General features: G+C 34.1%; 1 protein-coding gene across 1 annotated transcript in view; it reads left to right on the plus strand.

Annotated features, from left to right (window-relative positions):
• The window catches only part of Pss (phosphatidylserine synthase 1 homolog l(3)77CDf), a 115,097-nt gene extending 96,649 nt beyond the window's left edge, over nucleotides 1-18,448 (plus strand). Inside the window, exons 9-13 of the mRNA XM_090384645.1 lie at nucleotides 4,332-4,444; nucleotides 8,619-8,684; nucleotides 9,346-9,445; nucleotides 16,092-16,151; nucleotides 18,151-18,448. Coding sequence (XP_090240771.1) covers nucleotides 4,332-4,444; nucleotides 8,619-8,684; nucleotides 9,346-9,445; nucleotides 16,092-16,151; nucleotides 18,151-18,348 — 537 coding nt within the window. The 3' untranslated portion in view covers nucleotides 18,349-18,448. The remainder of the gene's footprint in view (nucleotides 1-4,331; nucleotides 4,445-8,618; nucleotides 8,685-9,345; nucleotides 9,446-16,091; nucleotides 16,152-18,150) is intronic.
• Nucleotides 18,449-19,342: the final 894 nt, after the last annotated feature.

Here is a 19,342-nt window from a genome sequence, read left to right on the forward strand (position 1 = left end):
TGATCACAAAACAGCATTCGGATGTTGTATGGAAGATGGAAAAGCTATTAATAATATGGATGGAAAATCAGATACAGAAGTAAGTGCCCCTGAGTCTAATGACCATTTAAGCAAAAGCAAGAAGTATTTATGAAGGTATTAAGGATAAGTATAGCGAACCCCAAGCCAATTTCTTGTTAAGCAACGGGTGGTTTAATAGGTTCAAGCATCACACTGGTTTCCACAACGTTAAAGTAAAATTTTTCTAATTGCACACTTTTGTAATTTTGTGCACTTCTGTAATTTTTCCTGCTAATGAGATAAAAAAATTGTATAAATAATTCTATTTACATGTTCGTCCAACATTTCTTTTTTTGCTTCAATCAAATTCAGTGCGCATAGTTGCAAGTGCTACATAAGCCTTTAAGGAAATTCTGACTTACGTAAAATTCGACTTACATTGAGTTCCGCGGAACGCAACCCTTGCATAAGTCAGGGAGTGGCTGTATTCAGAGAAAGTTGTTAATTTAATCCTAACTTTAAAAAACAGCCTTGGCAAAAGAATTATTGTAGTTATTCTTATACAATATGTTTATTTTTACAGTGCTTATAGAACTGTTCATAAGTAAGAAAAAAATAATAAAACAGAAATACTGAATACACAGTTATAAGTATATTACAAACAAATTAGTTAATATATGCAGAGTGTTACATTTTGGGCATATTTGATTTTTTTCTTAAATTAAATGATATTTTTCATTTTTTGTGGTTAATAGAAATGAAAAATAAATATAATTATCTCATTATCAATTAATTACTAAGATAATAATTTTATAGAATAGTTAATAAAACTCTGTAAGTTTATGTTCTCCAAACTTAGCCATTTAGTTTAATTACAATTATATAATATTTATTATTCTCCTCCTGTATTACTCTTTTTTTTTTTTTTTTTTAACTCTCTTTTCTCTCTGTATACACTGGTGTTCAAAGAAGTGCATCACCTAGGAATTTCATAATTTCTAACCTTTTTTCACGATGGTATGTTACATTAATGACTAGCATCACAAATAGAAATATAAACAAAAGATATTTATTAATAGTTAAGGCAAAGCTAAGCAATATTTGACAGGTGCTCTCAAAATATTCCAAAATGAGCATTTGCAACCTTTATACAACAGTTTTGGTTATCACGACAATTATGGCTGAAATGTTATCAGAAGCCCTCAATTTGCTTCAGTTTATCATTTTAAATGGAAAACAAAATGAAAAGTTCACCAAGTGCAAACTAATATTTAGTTGAACCGCCTTTGGCCCTGATGACAGCAGCACACCGTGGAGGCATTGACAAAATCAAAAAAGATGCACCTCCATATCATTTGGCTGGTAGGGAATTTCACTGTAGACACCATACAGTCTGGATGGTATTCTTCATTATGTCTACGGCGAATCATTTGTCTCCCATCAGAGCCATGCAGGTTGAATTTCTTCTCATCTGAGAAAATAAGTGACTTCCACTGTTCGGGGGTCCATTTGACATGCTCCTTACACCAAATTAATCGGGCCTTTTTCATTTTTTGTGTGAGGAGGAGTTTCTTAGGACGACAGGCTACAAGTCCATTTTTGAAGAGGCTTCTTCTGACTGTTACTGCACTTGCTATCACTCCTATATGTTCTTCCCATTCTATTTTCAGCTCAGACAAAGAAGCTTTATAGTTTTTAAGGCATAAGCACTTCAAAACGCAGTTCTGTTTTGGTGTAGAGACTCGTTTGCTCCTGGTTCCTTTTTTCCTATCAGTAGAACCAGTATTCTTGAGTTTGGAAAGAAATCTACTCACTGTCGGCTGATTACAAGACACTATTAGCAATATGACGAGAAGAACATCCTTCCTCACGTAAAGCAACAATAGCACTCTTTCTTCATGGCATCAACTGCACATAACTCGCCATCCTGACACAAGCAAGGAATGACTGCAACTCTTGTAGAGCGTGCTTATATAGCTTAAAGTAACAACTGATGCAATATATCACGTCATCACATACACTTGTCAATCTTATCTGATGCAATCTGTAAGAAATATTTCCAAATACAGTACTTTCGTTATTCGGATGACAATTACAATTTAAAGGGGTGATGCACTTTATTTAAACGCCAGAGTACTTATATTTTCAAAAGCGACATCATGTTCACAAGTCTTGTATAACAGAGTATGCAAAGCATGTATGGACTGTCTAAAGCTAACAATACATTACCACTACATTTAATCTATGATTTTTTTTACATACAAACTATACCGAAGAAAGAAATATTAAAAAAAGAAAAACTTAAGGTCATTATGAATATGAATATTGTATAATGTATTACTCATTAGATCAAAAAAAAAAAAAATTCCAATCAGTAAAGGCTGTTTTAGCTTGTGGCTCTGATATATAGGCTTCTAAAAGTTGATGTAAAAATGACCTACACAACACCTGAGTTACCACTTTTTTTTTTTTTTTAAGAGTCCATATAATATCAGCTTGGCAGATGAGGGAATTAATTGGAATAAATCCCAAAAATGTTTAAAATTTTGGGATTAACTCCATTCTCTCATTAGCATCATAAACCAAAATTAATAATTAATGGCTAGCTTAACCACTGTTGGGGTGCCTCCGTGGACAGGAGCAGCAGTGCGTAGCACACGCTTCTTGATTAGACCGGGGTTTGAGCCCATGACCACCAAATACAGAGGATGCGGAAAGGTCAGGGAATGACCACCGCATATCCCCGGAGCAATATAGCCTTAGTTGCTAATGCTCCTAAAAAAAACCAAAATCTCTCTCTCTCTCTCAGGGTAACCACTGTTATTTCATTACAGATTTCCTATAAATTTTGTGTGCAGTATTTAGCATATACTAATTGCATCTCTGGTTTTGTTTTGTATTGACTGTGTAAAATTCATTATTAAAATGTGGTTCCTTAAAATCTATAGTAAGCCAAAGTGGTATTTCAAGTTCATTTAGGCTAGAAGGGAGTAGTATTTGCTTATCTATCAAAAAATCTGTTATCTCAATTTCAATATGAGAAATCAGTTAAATTTAATGCATGAAAAAGAGTGAAGATGGAAATTCCTATTGTCTTGTAAACTTATGAAACCTGATACGACACCACTGAGCAAATGGGTTCTATTTTGACACCTGCTATTTATGCAGAGAGGAATACATGCTTTCCTTCCTACTAAAACCCCATTGACAAAAAGACTATTAATTTGTAGACCAAGCTAGATAATGTAAAAGCTGGGCCAAAAAAAAAGAACCATTGTATTTAAATAATAAGTAAGACTCATTACTAATAGAAACTGAGGAATGAAGGTAAATAAAAAATGAAAGAAAGAAAATGAAAGTATACCTGAAAACTCTTTCATAAAAGCAGTATCTATCCCTAAAGGAAATGAAGACCCATAAAACTTTCCCAGTTGTGTGACTAAAACGATAAATGAGTAAACCCATAGAACTTGTATCACATATTTTTAACCTCAGTTCTCCTGTTACCAGTGAAGCCATCCTAATTAAAAAGCAAGCTTTTTACCTCTTAAACTAGGATGGCTTTATTGATAATGGGAGAACTAAAATATTTGATAAAAGTTCTGTGAGTTTGCTCATTTATAGTTTTATTCTGTATGATTGGGAAGGTTTTATGGATCTCATTTCATTTAGGAATGGATATTGCTTTTATGAAAGAGTTTTCAAGCATATTTTCATTTCCTTTTTATTTCTTTCTTTCATTTTTCATTTATCTTCCTTGGTTTGTATTAGAAATGACTTATTGTTCTAATTATTTAAGTAGAATGTGTGTCCCTTATGGTCTGATTTATTTCAACGTAATCTGGCTTGGTTTACAAATTGGAGCAATCTTTTTGTCAGTGGGATTTTAATAGTAAAGTATTTGTCCCTCTCTACATAAATAGTAGATCTTAAAACAGAATCAATGAATGTGTTTGCTTTATACAGTGGAGTGTCATATTTTATTACAAGTTAATCTGCATATTTCTTCAACGTTTTACTACATATAATAGAAGTTGAAAACCAGTTTTGCCTAAACTAAAATATCTTTATTTCTGGCTAGTAAGACTAAACTGTTGCAAATATTCTTTATGAACCACAGCGAGAACATATTTTGAATCTACTTTCATTCAAAAATAAAAATTTTACACAAACCTCTTTTTTTCTCATTTGTTTGTTGACTTTCGATTCACATTGCATATTCATGCAGTGAAATTTTAATTTCTTTTCAAACTTCCAATGTAGTGAAAAATGTTATACCCTATTTGTGTGTATGTGAGTGGATATTTAAAGATGAAACCTTTCATTTTCAGATTACTGAGCTTAATACTTTCTTCTTGAAACATATTTTTGAAGTTCCCCCTGGCCATTCTTTAAGCATAGGAAGAATTATTTTAATTGGCATTATCGTAGCACCAACTCTAAGGTAAGTTAGTAATTGAGTATGGAAATTTCCCTCATTTTCACCTAATTAATTTTTTTATTATTATACATAGGTATTAAATGCATGTTTATCTTTGATCACTTAAAAAATTGTAAACACAAACTGCATTTTTTTAGACACTGTTTTACTGTTGCACTGTTTTAGACACTAATTGTTTTGAATGTATCAAACGTGATTATTGTTGGCATGAATCCATATACAGGAAACTAAAAATGCATAGTAGGTAAACCACACTGTTCATATGGAAAAGCCACACTATTGCTAGTTTTCTTTTCAATGACATTTGGAAAAAAAAAAAAAAAAAAATCACACTGTTGAAATGGTTTTCCATCCTGATGGACCTGTTTGATTATGGAGGATATATAACCAAACTGTGAAGTTAGAAGGAGAAAAAGATATCATGGTCTAGAGTGTTTCTTGTGGTGTAGGTTAGGTCTGCTGATCACAGTGTACAGAATGGTATGAATGCTCTGCCTTGCATGGACAATTCTATGTGTCCTACATTGCGACAATTTTAGAGAAGCAACCCTTAAACTTTCCAACATGAGTGTGCTTATATCACAAAGCAAAGACTATGAACGTGTGGTTTGAAGAATATCGTTGGAACAGTGCAGTATTCAACCCAGAGCCTTAGCCTCAACCTAATTTGAACATCTTTGGAATGAATTGGAATACAGAATTAGGGCAAGACAAAGACATCCCTCTTTGTTACTAGAGTTTAAAAATGCTTTAAAGGAGGAGTGGACTTTTATGAGAAATTCATGAGGTCTTCCATTATATATCAAAAAAGTCATCATGGTAAAAGGTGTGTGAACGAGATATTAATTTCTTTGAATAAATACATGTTGTTTGTAACTACAAGTGTCCCATCACTTCTTAATAGGATAGTGTACATTGCATAAACAGGATTTTTTTTTTTTTTCCCTGATTCAGGCTCTCGTTTATAACCTCATCCTTTTACAGTAGAGAGGTCTGATGTAACATCTCTGACAATGATATCAAGCTCATGAGAACCATTCTCCAACCTGATGATTGCTTCAATGTAACCCAAAATGAACTTCTTTGTCAGCTTGCAACCTACTTTACCCAGTTTCTCATATTAATCAAACATGTTAAATCACTCATATTACCTTCTTCCTCAAACTCAGCTTCACTCAGATTTTACCAATGCTTTTTCAGTATGCCATTTCCAACATCTTTTCATTTGATCTAGGCCTCATCTTTGATACCAAACCCAACTTTTGCTGACACATCTAAGCATCTCACAGTATATCAGTTGACATTATTAGTAGTACAGGCACTCCCCTGTTTACATAATACTCGACTTATGGAAGTGCTACTTTGCGTAAGTATTTGCTGGCTGGTGCAAACTTAAAAAAATCATGGAAACTTATTTTGCATCCTGTAGGAATAAATGGAAGTATCGTGAAAATATCGTAATGTGAACCCAATAACACTTTTTTTTTTTTTTTTTTGGTAATTCATTCCAAGACCTCAGAAGTTGAAATTTTTCGCTATATAACTAAGCTATTTATCTCTCTAAAAGGTAATTTTTATAATGGAAATTGCACTACACTTTCATCATTATCATATGTTCCATTATATATAAGAATCAATTTTTGACTGCCTTTGTGATATTTTTCTAAAACACATTTCTGGAGGTCACTAGCATAAAACAATAAAAACAATTACACTTTCAGCTTTATTGGGTTTTTCTGTTAGCGCAATCTGTTATAAACGGGTAGTAAACCCGATCTTATTGCATTTGCGATAATACTGGTAACTTCAATTATGTGGGTTTTTATGCTACTTCTCTTCATTCCTATTTACATATTACAATGATGAAGGGAAATGGACCATTGGAAAGTGCAAGTGCTGGCAGTGCCAGGAAATGAAATAAAATTGATTTAGAAATGAAGATGAAAATAATTAAGAAATACGAAGCAGGACAAAGTTTGTCATCTATTGCAATGGAATTAGGTGCTTCAACAGTGAATACTATTTGCTGCTTCAACAGTGAATACTATTTTAAAGGACAGTGCACGTATAAAAGAACATGTTAAAGGATCAACGCATTTAAGATCAACAGAGTTCAGATGCTATATCGAGGATGGAAAAGCTGTTAATAATATGGATGGAAAATGAGATTCAGAAGCGAGTGCCCCTGAGTCTACTGGCCATTCAAGCAAAAGCAAGAAGTATTTATGAAGATATTAAGGATAAGTACGACGAACCCCAAGCCAAGTTTGTGGCAAGCAATGGGTGGTTTAATAGGTTCAAGCATCGTGCTAGTTTCCAAAACATTAAAGTATCCGGTGAAGTCGCCAGTTCCGATTCTGCAGCTGCAGAGAAATTTTGCAATGTGTCGTAAAAAACCCCCTCTAAATTTACACTACACAGTCCTCAACCTCTGTAGTGGCATACGTATCAGCTGGAGACTTATCAGCTGTTTCTTGCAATGATGCTCGAAAGGTAAAACTTGCTGACGTTATTTCTGTCTCCTCTCTCTTTTTATAATTGTATAATTTTGAAATTTTTATAATTTTGTACATTTTTGTAATATTTCCTGCATATGAGATAAAAAAATTGAATAAATAATTCTGTTTACATGTTCGTTGAACATTTCTTTTTTGCTTTAATCGAATTCAGCATGCATAGTTGCAAGTGCTTTTTTTTTTTTTTTTTTTTTCTCCGGTAGTTGTTGGCGCATAGGCTTCTGTGGCCATAATACACCTCCCAAAGTTTTTGCAGTGCTTTGATCCAAGCCCGAGGCGGGAATCAAACCCGCGACCTTTGGGTCGTCAGGTAGGCACTTTACCCACCCGGCTAGCCCGGTCGGCTGCAAGTGCTGCATAAGCATTTAGGACTTAACGTAAAACTCAACTTATGTAGAGTTCCGCTGAGTGCAACCCTTACGTAAGTCGGGGAATGGCTGTATTAGTATTACAATGGCCAAATGACCAAGGAAGCAGACCTTTTATACATTTGGAAAAAACAAATAATAAATAACAAATCACTTTTACCAAAGGCAGTCAAGCTTGGTAATCCTGAGAACCATGCAAGGTAATCAATGTAGACTGAAGAGCCACAAGCCTTTAGAAGGTCATACTTGAATTTTATTTAATAAAATTCACACATACAATAAAAAACTGCCTTTCAGTCATGACAAAATGATGATTAATAGCTTCATAACCATAGCTCTTAGCTACCATGAAGCAATGATTACTTGGAAGGCTGCTTTCTGGTACCCATCCTTGTCAAGAGATGGCAGGCCATCTACTGAAAAGCTTGAGCTGATTTATTGTATGAAGATGCAGGGAGCTAGCAGGCTTCTGCATCCCTTTATATTTTGAAAAGTATAAGGTTTGCAAAATATAAAGGCTGATAACTGCACTTTTTTTTTTTTTTTTTTTTTTTTTTTATGAAAACCGCAAACACGAAAGGTATCAAAACCTATAGTACTTAATACCGTGCATGGGTTGAAGGAGAAGTATGGGGTGAGGGAGATGCCGGAAACTTTGCTCTAGAGACTAAACATGGGTTTCACCACTTCAAGCCTCCAATAAGCAAAGTGGTGGTATTTCACCGGTTGATGAAAGACATCTACCACCTATGCATGATAGATACCAATATTTATTTTTATACTGAGGAATGGAGATATTTCCCTGGATTTATATATTTATGCTTTATATTTGTAATTGTTTGTTTTTGTCTAATACTTTTTCATTTTATTGATTTTATGTGTACAGTTAATTAGAAATAATATTTACATTTTATTTTGATGTGGAATAATAGTACTATATCCGGCAGCTTTCTCGGGATTTTTTCAGAATTCCTTTCACTATATCATATTTTCATCATCATCAGTATCTTTTATGTTAGGCAGGGGCTTTTTATATTATTAAAGAGATTTTGAAAGATAATACGTAAAGCATAACATAAAAAATACTGAAAGATAATACTGTATATTCATATTATTATTAACTTTTATGTTAGGCTAAAGGCTTTTTATGTTATTAACTTCAGTTGCACAGGTGATGTATTTTTATATATAGTTTATAAAAATCATGTATGGTAAAAGATGAAATTGCTTACAATGTATATATGTATTGAATTTTTATTAACTGAATATTAAATGTTACTTTTTCCTTCATAGGCAGTACTACAGCTATGTTACGGATACCAGGTGTAAGAGAGTAGGAACACAGTGCTGGGTATTTGGGTAATTAATTTTATACTCTCTGATATTAATAATAATGCACTTTGGCCTCTGTCAAAGTAATATACCTTGACAGAGGCCAAAATGTTCTGGAGCTGAATTTGTTAAAAATGTGAGTATTGAATAAGATAAGCTGGAATGTATAGTTTTTACAGTAGGTGGCATTTTGGTTGCACATACACATAGGTTTATTTTATCTGTTGTTGAACAATAGGTGAATTTGTATTGATTAGTTTTAGAATGCTGATTTTTAACAAAAATTTTATATAAAATTTTGCTTTTTGTTGAAGAAATCCTCATCAGAGACAGCTAAATGATCATTACAATTAAACCATACAGTGAATAGGCACAATTTGGACCAGGAGGCCCTTGTCATTAGAGGTTTATTGACCAAAGGACTGTTGAACTTCTAATGATGCAACTGCCATCGTTATTATTATTGCTACTCAACTTCGAACACACTTTAACTGTCCTACATTTTTTTTATATCTCAAAAAATTCTTAATGTGAAATGTTACACTATTTATTTTAAGAGCTTTTAAGCTTTTATGCTTTGAAATTTGTTTTCATTTTACTTTATTTTATTTTAAAAATAAATTTGACACTAATTTCTCAAAAAAAAAAACTTAAACTGCAATTCTTTGTTTTTTTTTCTTCTTTGCAGTGCTATAATGATGACAGAGGCTATTATTTGTGTTAAATTTGGATCAGAACTTTTTGCACAGACTCAAATTCAGAATATCTTGTTGTGGCTGCTGGTTCAGGTTTGTGATTTTTGTATTTAAGTTTTATTGACTGATTAGTGCGTTATTCCATTGCAGATTTTATATTTAAAATTCAAAAATGTACAGTAAACTCAGAGATTTTTAAGAACATTCATTCAATACAATACACTACAATACCAATGGATCAACACCACTACCATACCAATAAACAGAGGTTTAATTAGCGATACAAGTTTTGAGCTTCTTTGCAAGATTTTTGAATTACTCCCCACCCCACCTCTGCACAAGGTGACAGACCTGGTGGCATAGTAGTTTCAACTTTACCAAGGATTGAAGCAATGGCACAGCATCCCTGAACATTGAATTGCTGAACAAAAATTTATATAGACTAGATAGCCAAAAATTGAGCAAGCCAGTAAATTGTGTATGTAGAAAAACTGTCTTTAATGGAGATAGAAGATTTGACATGTGAATAAATAATAGCATAGGTAAAACAGGAGGTATAGGAAGCCAATTAAACAAAGTTATTTGCAGCAAAAGAAAAATTTAAGAGAAATTTGCCAAAAGACAAATTTATCTGTTTATAACACAGTTTATTATCTATTTAAGGTATGAAGATAAGAGTTACATAAGCAATAAAGGAATTGATTAGAAGTTAGAATCTTCAGGAATTAAAGTTTTAAGAAAAACAAATGGGAGTAATTGCAAGACTCTATTACAAATGATGAGGAAATAAGAAAAATACCTTCGAATAACTAACATCTGATCAAAGATAAGTGAAGAAAACTTAAGGTGGTATGGGCATGTGGAAGAAGGAAGACTGACTGAACAGATATTTGAAGCAAAAATGAATGGTGATAGACCCAGATGCAGATAAAGAGAAAGTGGATTGATAGTGTTTGAAGTATTAGAAGAAAAGGGGCTCACCTTGGCCAGGGCTAAAGATATACAGTTAATTCAGAGGGAAATAGTGAATAGACTACTCTCCAGAATGGTTGATTTATATTATCATAATGATATCATCACTATGAGATTTTGACAGATTTGGATGGTGATGATAATATACAGGTAGTTCCTGACTTTACGAGTTAATTCGTTCCTAGCGCGCGCTTATAAAACGATAACTCATAAAGTGGGAATATATTACCTATAGACATAATGTTGAAAATAGGGGTTACGTTCTCAACAATGAAATTAGTTAGCAAATAAGTTTATGTTTAAACAATGAGTGATTTATCCAAAGAAAGGAAAACGTAGCCTGTAAAATCAAGCAAATTATAATAATAAAGAAATTATTTCTGACTTACAAATGTTAAAGAATGTTTATTTCTCATCATCATCGAATGCACACTCTTTGATCACTCATTATTGGCTCGGCACGCATTGGTTTATTGCACAAGGAGTTGTCTTCTTCAGAAATGCTTCAAGAGGCGTTTGTTTCCAAGATAAACGCCTCTTTTCTTTATAAATTTCGATAGCATGCATAAGAATTTTTTAACATGATTGCAACTAACACAATTTGCACGAAGTAACAAGTTCACAAAGCTTTAAAAAAAAAAAAAAGGAATGAAGAGAAGATTCTGAAAATTATTTATATTTTTTATACAATTGAAGATTTCAGTGAAGTGGAAGCACATTTCACAATAATAACGTAAAAACCCACACAATTCCAGCCATCAGTATTTTTGCAAATGCAATAACATGGAGTTTACTACCCGTTTATAATTTTTTTTAGAGAGTTATATAGTGAAAATTTCAACTTCCAAGGTCATGGAACGAATTACCAAAAAACAATGTGTTATTGGGTTCACATTACGATATTTTCATGATACGATGGTGTCTCTGGAATGGATTAATATCGTAAAGCAGGGTGCACTGTATTGTTTAGCTATGCATGTGGTTTGAAATGCAGTATTTATGAATGTTTAACATTCATTTTTTGCAATTAATGTTCATTAGCATTAGCATTAGCATTAGTAGAGGCATTTGATGCAAGAAAGCAAGCTTATGCAGCATCAGCCAAAAAAAAAAAAAAAACCCACTTCCACTTCACCCCTCTGTTCGTTCAAAATACCTGTCCAGCTGAGCCTTAAACTTATTTAGGCTATCAACCTCCACCACAAGGGATGGCAGTCTGTTCCACCAACCAACCACCCGCTGGCTAAAGGCAAATTTCCGCACGTCTATCCTACATCTGTCTTTCCTCAATTTGAATTTATGCCCTCTCAGGTGATTTTTCTGAGCTAGAGGAAGAATCCCATCAGCATTGAGCATGCTTAAACCATTCAAGGCTTTATACACCTCTATCAGATCACCTCGCTGGTGCCTAGTCTCCAGACACTGTAATTTGCAAAACTTAAGCCTTTCTTCGTAAGAGCACCCCTTTGTTCCATTCACTAATCTTGTTGCCCTTCTCTGTACTCGTTCCAGCAGCTCTACATCCTTCTTGAAATGAGACCTCCAGACCAGTACTGTAGGTGTGGCCTGACCATTGCCTTATACAATGGAATAATCACCTCCTTATCCCTGCTGGAAAAATTCCTGTATATCATTGACAATACTCCATGAGCTACTCTTGCAGCCCGTCTGCACTGCTCAGAGAACTTCATATCTGCCTGCACAACCACCCCCAAGTCCCTTTCATTCTCTACCACTGTCAGTGTAGTACCACAGAGTTGATATGTTGCTCTGGGGTTGCTGTTTCCCATGTGTAGTACTTTACATTTGTCAATGTTAAACTTCATTTGCCACCTCTCAGCCCATCTGCTCAACCTTTCCAGATCCTGTTGCAGCAGCATAGTGTCAGTAGTGTCCTTGACAACCCTGCCAACCTTTGTATCATCTGCAAACTTGGACATTAAGCTTGATATACCATCATCAATATCATTTATAAATACAGAAAACAATAACGGACCCAACACTGAGCCCTGAGGGACTCCACTAATAACATCAGTCCACGATGAGCAGTGTCCATTGATTACCACTCTCTGTCTTCTCCCCCTCAACCACCCCCTTATCCATAGCAGCAATTTGCCTCCAATGTCACACTGCTCCAATTTGTGTAGCAGTCTTCCATGTGCAACAGTATCAAAAGCCTTTCTAAGATCCAAGTATATAATATCAAAGTTATTCCCTGCATCCAGTTCTTTTGTGACTGCATCATAGTATCCAATCAAGTTGGTCAGGCAAGACTTCCCCTTAACAAAACCATGCTGTGTCTGAGCTATAACTGAAGTCTTGTCTAAATGATCCTGCAGTGCTTCTTTAACCAGTGCCTCCATTAATTTTCCTGGAACAGAAGTTAAGCTCACAGGTCTATAATTACTTGTGTCAGCCTTTGATCCTCCTTTGTGAATTGGGGTCACATTTGCACATTTCCAGTCTATGGGTACCTCCCCTGAGTCCAAGGAAGCTCTCATAATTATGGCTAAGGGTTTGCTTACTTCCTTTGCTGCCTCCTTTAATATAACTGGATAGATCCCATCCACCCCGGGTGCCTTTCTTGTGTTTATCTTCAACAGTTTCTCCTCCACTTTACTCCCAGTTATTTCAAGATTCTGTAGCTTACTGCTAGAGTTGAATACACCTCTGGCATTCCCCTCGCTGAATAACTCCTCATGTGTGAATGTCGATGCAAAATATTCATTTAGTTTGTTAGCTACCTGAGCAGGATCATCAACAGTTGACCCATCAATATCAAGTGGACCAATCTGATTCATCCCCTTCCTTCTAGAGTTTACATAAGTAAAGAACTCTTTGCTGTTTTTCTTTGCATCCCTTGCCAAGGATTTCTCGTAATCTGCCTTCGCCTGCCTAACCTCCTTTGTAACTTGGTTGCATATCAACTTGTATCTATCATAGGCTTCTGTGTCGTGTGTTAATTTATATGTATCCCATGCATTTTTCTTCTCTGCCATATGCCTCATTAGTTCATCTGACATCCATTTTGGCCTAAACCTTGAACAATATTTCTTAGTTGGTATGTAAAGCCTAGTAGCTTCCAAGATAAGTTCTTTGAATGCTTCCCATTTTGAATTTGCTGTTGGTAACATCATCAGTTGGTCCCACTGTATAGAATTTAAATACTGTCTCAGTCCATCGTAGTCGCCTTTACGGAAGCAATAACCCTTCCCTTTACCCCTAATGGTAGTTACCTCTTTCAGTAAATCCCACTTCAGCACACTGTGATCACTGCCACCTAGTGGTTCATTTATCTGCAGATTCTTAATGCATGAAGAATCACTGCTGATAATCAAATCAAGAGTATTACTCCCTCTAGTTGCCTCCCGAACATGCTGATGTAGAAAACAATCATCCAATAAATCCACAAAAGCCCTGCTAGTGTGTGAGTAACCAGCCCCCAAATTCCAGTCAATATCTGGGAAATTAAAATCTCCCATTATAAGACTCTCTGATTTACTGGCCCACTCTATTTCCCTGTACAGTTCCTTATTATACTCATCAGAGTCATTAGGCCTATAGCACACTCCTACTCTCAATTTTGATCTCCCAATGCTTATGTCACACCAAACTGACTCAACACTGCACTGTCCAGCGATGTCGACTGGCTTCGCTTCCTTGGTTTTTATGTGTTTCTTAACTAATAGCATAACCCCTCCCCCCTTCCTATCCTGTCTATCCTTTCTGTAGACGTTGTACTCCCCAAATTGCAGTTCTGCATCACTTATATCTGTGTGACACCACGTCTCTGATATCCCAACAATATCTGCCTTTGATGTTTTGAGCAATACCTCAAATTCATCAAATTTATTTACTAAACTCCTAGCATTGGTGTACACGCAAGTATACCTGCACCTGTTTCTATTCTTAGCTACCCTAACACAACCCATATTTTGGATTTCGTTGATACTTGAAAAAAAAAAAAAAAACTTGTAAACCCGGGAACTCGTAAGGTGAAAACTCATAAAGCAAGAACTGCCTGCATTGTGAAGATTTCATTAAAAGAAACCTTTATTAAATATACAGGAACTCCCCGACTTTGTAATACTTGACTTACGGAAATTCGACTTCATGTAAGTTTTTGCTGGCTGGTGCAAACTTCAAAAAATCATGGTAATGTATTTTGCATCCCATAGGAATAAATAGAGGTATCGTGAAAATATCGGTTTTTTTTGTAATTCGTTCCAAGTCCTTGGAAGTTGAAACTTTCGCGATATTACTAAGCTATTTATCTATCTAAAAGGTCATATTTATAATGGAAATTGCACTATGCTTTCATCGTTATCATATGTTCTGTTATAAGAATCAATTTTGAATGCCTTTGTGATATTTTCCTAAAGCATGTTTCTAGAGGTCACGACCATAAAACAATTAAAGCAATTTGCACTTTCCGGTTTATTGGGCTTTTCTGTTACTGCATTTGCAATAATACCAATAACTGCAATTCTGTGGGTTTTTACGTTATGGTATTATGGCGAAATGTGTTCCCCTTCACTGAAATCTTCAATCCTATAAAAAACAAATTTTCAGAAACTTCTCTTCATTCCTATTTACATATTACAATGATGAAGGGAAAGCGACCAATGAAAAGTGCAAGGGTGGTAGTGCCAGGAAATGAAACAAAATTGATTTAGAAATGAAGATGAAAATGATTAAGAAGTACGAAGCAGGACAAAGTTTGTCATCTATTGCAAGGGAATTAGGTCTCGCTGCTTCAACAGTGAATACTAATTTAAAGGACAGTGCATGTATAAAAGAACATGTCAAAGAATCAACGCACTTAAGATCAACAGTGATCACAAAACAGCGTTCAGGTGCTATATCGAAGATGGAACAGCTGTTAATAATATGGATGGAAAATCTGATTCAGAAGCGAGTGCCCCTGAGTCTAATGACCATTCAAGCAAAAGCAACAAGTATTTATAAAGATAGTGAGGATAAGTACGGCAAACTCCAACCCAAGTTCGTGGCAAGCAGTGGGTGGTTTAATAGGTTCAAGCATCGCACTGGTTTCCACAATGTTAAAGTATGCAATGAAGTTGCCAGTGCCGATTCTGCAGCTGCATAGAAATTGTGATGTTTTGGAAAAAATTATTGATGAAGGCGACTATTCAATACAGCAAATTTTTAACATTGACGAGACTGCTCTGTAGTGGAAAAAAATGATGGATCAAACTTACATTGCCAAAGAGGAAAATACAATGCCAGGTTTCAAGGTGTCAAAAGATAGGGCCACGCTCTTGCTTGGGGCTAATGCAGTGGGAGATTACAGATTAAAACCATTGCTTGTGTACCATTCTGGAAATCCTTGTGCATTTTGGGGCATCAATAAAGCCACCCTACCCATGGATTTCCGATCGAACCAGAGAGTATGGATAACAAGAACTCTTGACTGCATTTGGAAATAATGATAGGTATAAAATCTTGGTATTATAGAAAAAAATAATTAAATGGCTTAAGCATGCGGATCCCATATTATTTTACATGACTTAAAATTTTGTTCTGACATAATTTCCAGTGTTTCTATAACCAGTAGCATTAAAAATAGTAGTTACTGTTGTTAATACTACTAAATTAACTGCAGTAGTATATTTAAAAGTGCTTAATTTCTTCAACTGTTTATGGGTAATATAATCATCCAGTGTATTTTATTAATTTTTTTTATCTATACATTATAATGAAATCTATCCTGTTAATGTTTAGACTAATGTCAACTTATTTACAGATGATTCTAAGTGTTCTCTGTGTATACTTCTGTGTTCTGTATGCAAAATATCAACAAAAGGTAAGTATATAAATTATACTTACCTATCTACTGCTCTGATAATTAAAATTGGTTATACAAGGCATTCAGAATTATTCCATGAAGTTGTAAAATATTAGTGTACACAAATTAGCAAAATTCTCACTTCTGTATCTAGCCAGAGATATAACAAGTTAATTACCAAATAATAGTGGCTAATAGAACCACTAATATGAAAAATTCTTAGTACATAAGTGATATATTCAGAAATAAACTTATGAATAAGTAGGAAATTATTCTCTTTCTAATTTTAGTACATAGGTGATATATTTGTAAATAAACTTATGAATAGGCAATAAATTATTCTTTTCTGATTTTATGAAGTGAAAGGAAAAGTTTTGTTTGATAAAACTTAAAATATATTTACAGTACAAGCAGTATTATTTTTCTTTTAAAGTAAAATGCCATTGCCTTTGAAAAGGAAGGAAAAGATTTATTTAATGTATATTTTTATAATTTGCAGCTTCTTTTACTATTTAAGTCATTTATGTAGAGATAGGGATGACCAACATCTTTCCTCTTACTACGAGAGCCATAAAATATTAATATACATGAGTTGTATGTTAATGTTTTATGGCTCTGTTTAGGATCACTGTACATGATGAAAAAATGAATATTGATTGGTTCTATTAGTTAGATTAGAACTATCATAATAGGAGTTTAAATTATTCTTGCCCATACCCCCCTTCATTCCTACCCATTTTCAACAAACTTCCCTTCTCACCCCCTACTCCACTACTCCTCACTTCTGTCACCAACCATAATTCAATTTTTTGAATTTTTATTTTTCACCCACAGCTACATCCCTACAACTTCTGCCTATACCCATCCCCAACCTCAATCTTTTACAATTCATTGTACATGAAGGTCATAACATTGATACACTAAATGGCAAACTAAGGTTGCCATTTAGTGTATCAATCTCATATTGTGGAGGCACTCTGCTACAAATTGCCTGCATGTATTGCATGGCTCCAGTGGAGAAGTATATTGCTGTTTTACTTAAAGTGTGCACCACTACCCTAGTCCCAGCTTCAGTCCTTATCAGGATCTCATCAATGAGCAGATAGGCATAGCGAAGACCTAACCAATTCAGTGACAGGAAATATCCACAGTATATGAGATGTGAGAAAGTGTAGTAAATAAAATGAAGTCAAATGTGTTTATGGTATCATGGTACATGAAGGGCATAGCTTCATTCTCTATATACCATTGAGCAAACTAAGTGTACTATTTAGTGCATCAGTACTTGTCCACCAATGAGATCTCATAAAGGATTGAATAATCTGCACATCTCTCTCTCTCTCTCTCTCTCTCTCTCTCTCTCTCTCTCTCTCTCTCTCTCTCTCTCTCTCTCTCTCACACACACACACAGCAGCAGCAGCACCTGTGAAACAAAGGAGGTCATTTGACCTTTTGAACCTTCCCTAGTTGTCTGCCAAGGTACATTCCAACATGTTCATTCAATTTTCAGTGAGACAGGTTTTCGTTACCTTGTGTGCAGACAAGTTAGTAGGACAGCTCGTGCAGTGTCTGGAAACCTGATGCATGCGAGGAGGCCAGATAGAATTTCTTAAGGCTTTAAATGGGTTGAGTAAACCAAATGATGGTTTACTCGACAAACTTAATAATTTCTTAATCATCCTTAATCGTTCTTAGCTGACACACTTAAGGGACATAAATTTAAATTGGATGGCTGCCAAATGTGCAAAAATTTGTTTTCATCCAGAAAGTGACTGTGGGAACACACTTCCATCTGGTTTTTGAAAGTGAGTAGTCTAAATATATTTAAGGAAGGATTAAACAAATTATTAGAGGGAATAGGCAAATGTGGGCAGGTTTTTTTTTTCTGATTCTTTATAAGCTTGCTTCCTTATATCAATAAAATGTCCAATATATTAAGCCCTTCTAATACTAATTCAGTATATATGTAAAACAGAAATAAACAGAGACTAAATCAGATGTATTTTTTTTTAAACAGAAACACCACTGCAATAGAGATTATGATGTAAAGAAACATTCGCATTCTGACGGAGAAGTGTCTGCAATGCAGAATGTTAAGGGTCAGCCAATTAAAGGGTCACAAGAAATTCCTGACTTCTTACCTCCCAGCCAAAAAAAAGGAGAAGTGCTACGCAAAAGAAAGCCTAGATTAACCAATGGGTATTGTCCACAGTAAGGGCAAAATGCAAATAGCTATTTCTGTTAAAAATGTATGTAAAAATCATTAATGCACATTGAAATTGAAGTTGTGATATGTAATCATGTTCATTGTATTTCTTAATTTTCTTTTTTTGTATTTTTTTTGTATATTGACCATATTCAGTTCAGAGTTTGATATTTTGCTCTCAGATCAATAATATTTTTTTTTTACTAAAGTCTTAATAGTACTTATAACATGTTTCAGTTTTGCTTAGATCTGAATTGAGTGAATTTTTGCATATGAACAGTGTTCTTGAATGAAATGTTGAATGGTAAAAATTGTGCAAAACAAATTTTTAAAAATATGTTATGTTTGTTTTGTCATTATTGTCTTGTATAAGTAATGTGGTGTTGAAGCATTAAGCTCAATATTTAAACATGCGTACACAAATGAATTATAAATAATTTTTTTTATTGTGCCAATTCTATCTTGATGGAATTTCAAGATTTTTATTAATTATTAGCCAAAGTTTTTCCACTTCTGGGAACAAAAATTTTTGGGAGCAAAATTTAAAATGCTTCAATTTTATTCTATGTATATGATGAAAATTAATTAAAGCATTAAATGAATATACATTTATTTGTAAGCAATTTAATGATGAGAAATTGGTTCTAGACATGTAGCTGGTATAAAATTTTATAGCTATCTTTTTTTATTGAAATTAGCAAAAAAATCATTTGTAATTACCAAGTAACTTCCCATATAAATTATTAATGGTCTAGCTTTTTTTTTTCTTGTGGTATTTTAATTAGGATAGCACATTCCAAAATATTATTTATCTAGTTATTAATTTATAGTTTAGTTAGTACATATACATTATACATGGTAGCTTATGTATATTTTTTGAAGTTAGTTTTATTCTTGTTTTATACAAAGCTAGTCATTACTGCTATTAAGAAATGTATTCCATTTATCTAATCATTAAAAGAAACATTTATGCATTAAATTCATTGACAGTCAAATAGAAGTG

This window comes from Mastigoproctus giganteus, chromosome 11 (genome assembly GCF_048544385.1).
Source record: "Mastigoproctus giganteus isolate SK-2022 chromosome 11, ASM4854438v1, whole genome shotgun sequence".
In the NCBI taxonomy this organism is placed as follows: Eukaryota; Metazoa; Arthropoda; class Arachnida; order Uropygi; family Thelyphonidae; genus Mastigoproctus; species Mastigoproctus giganteus.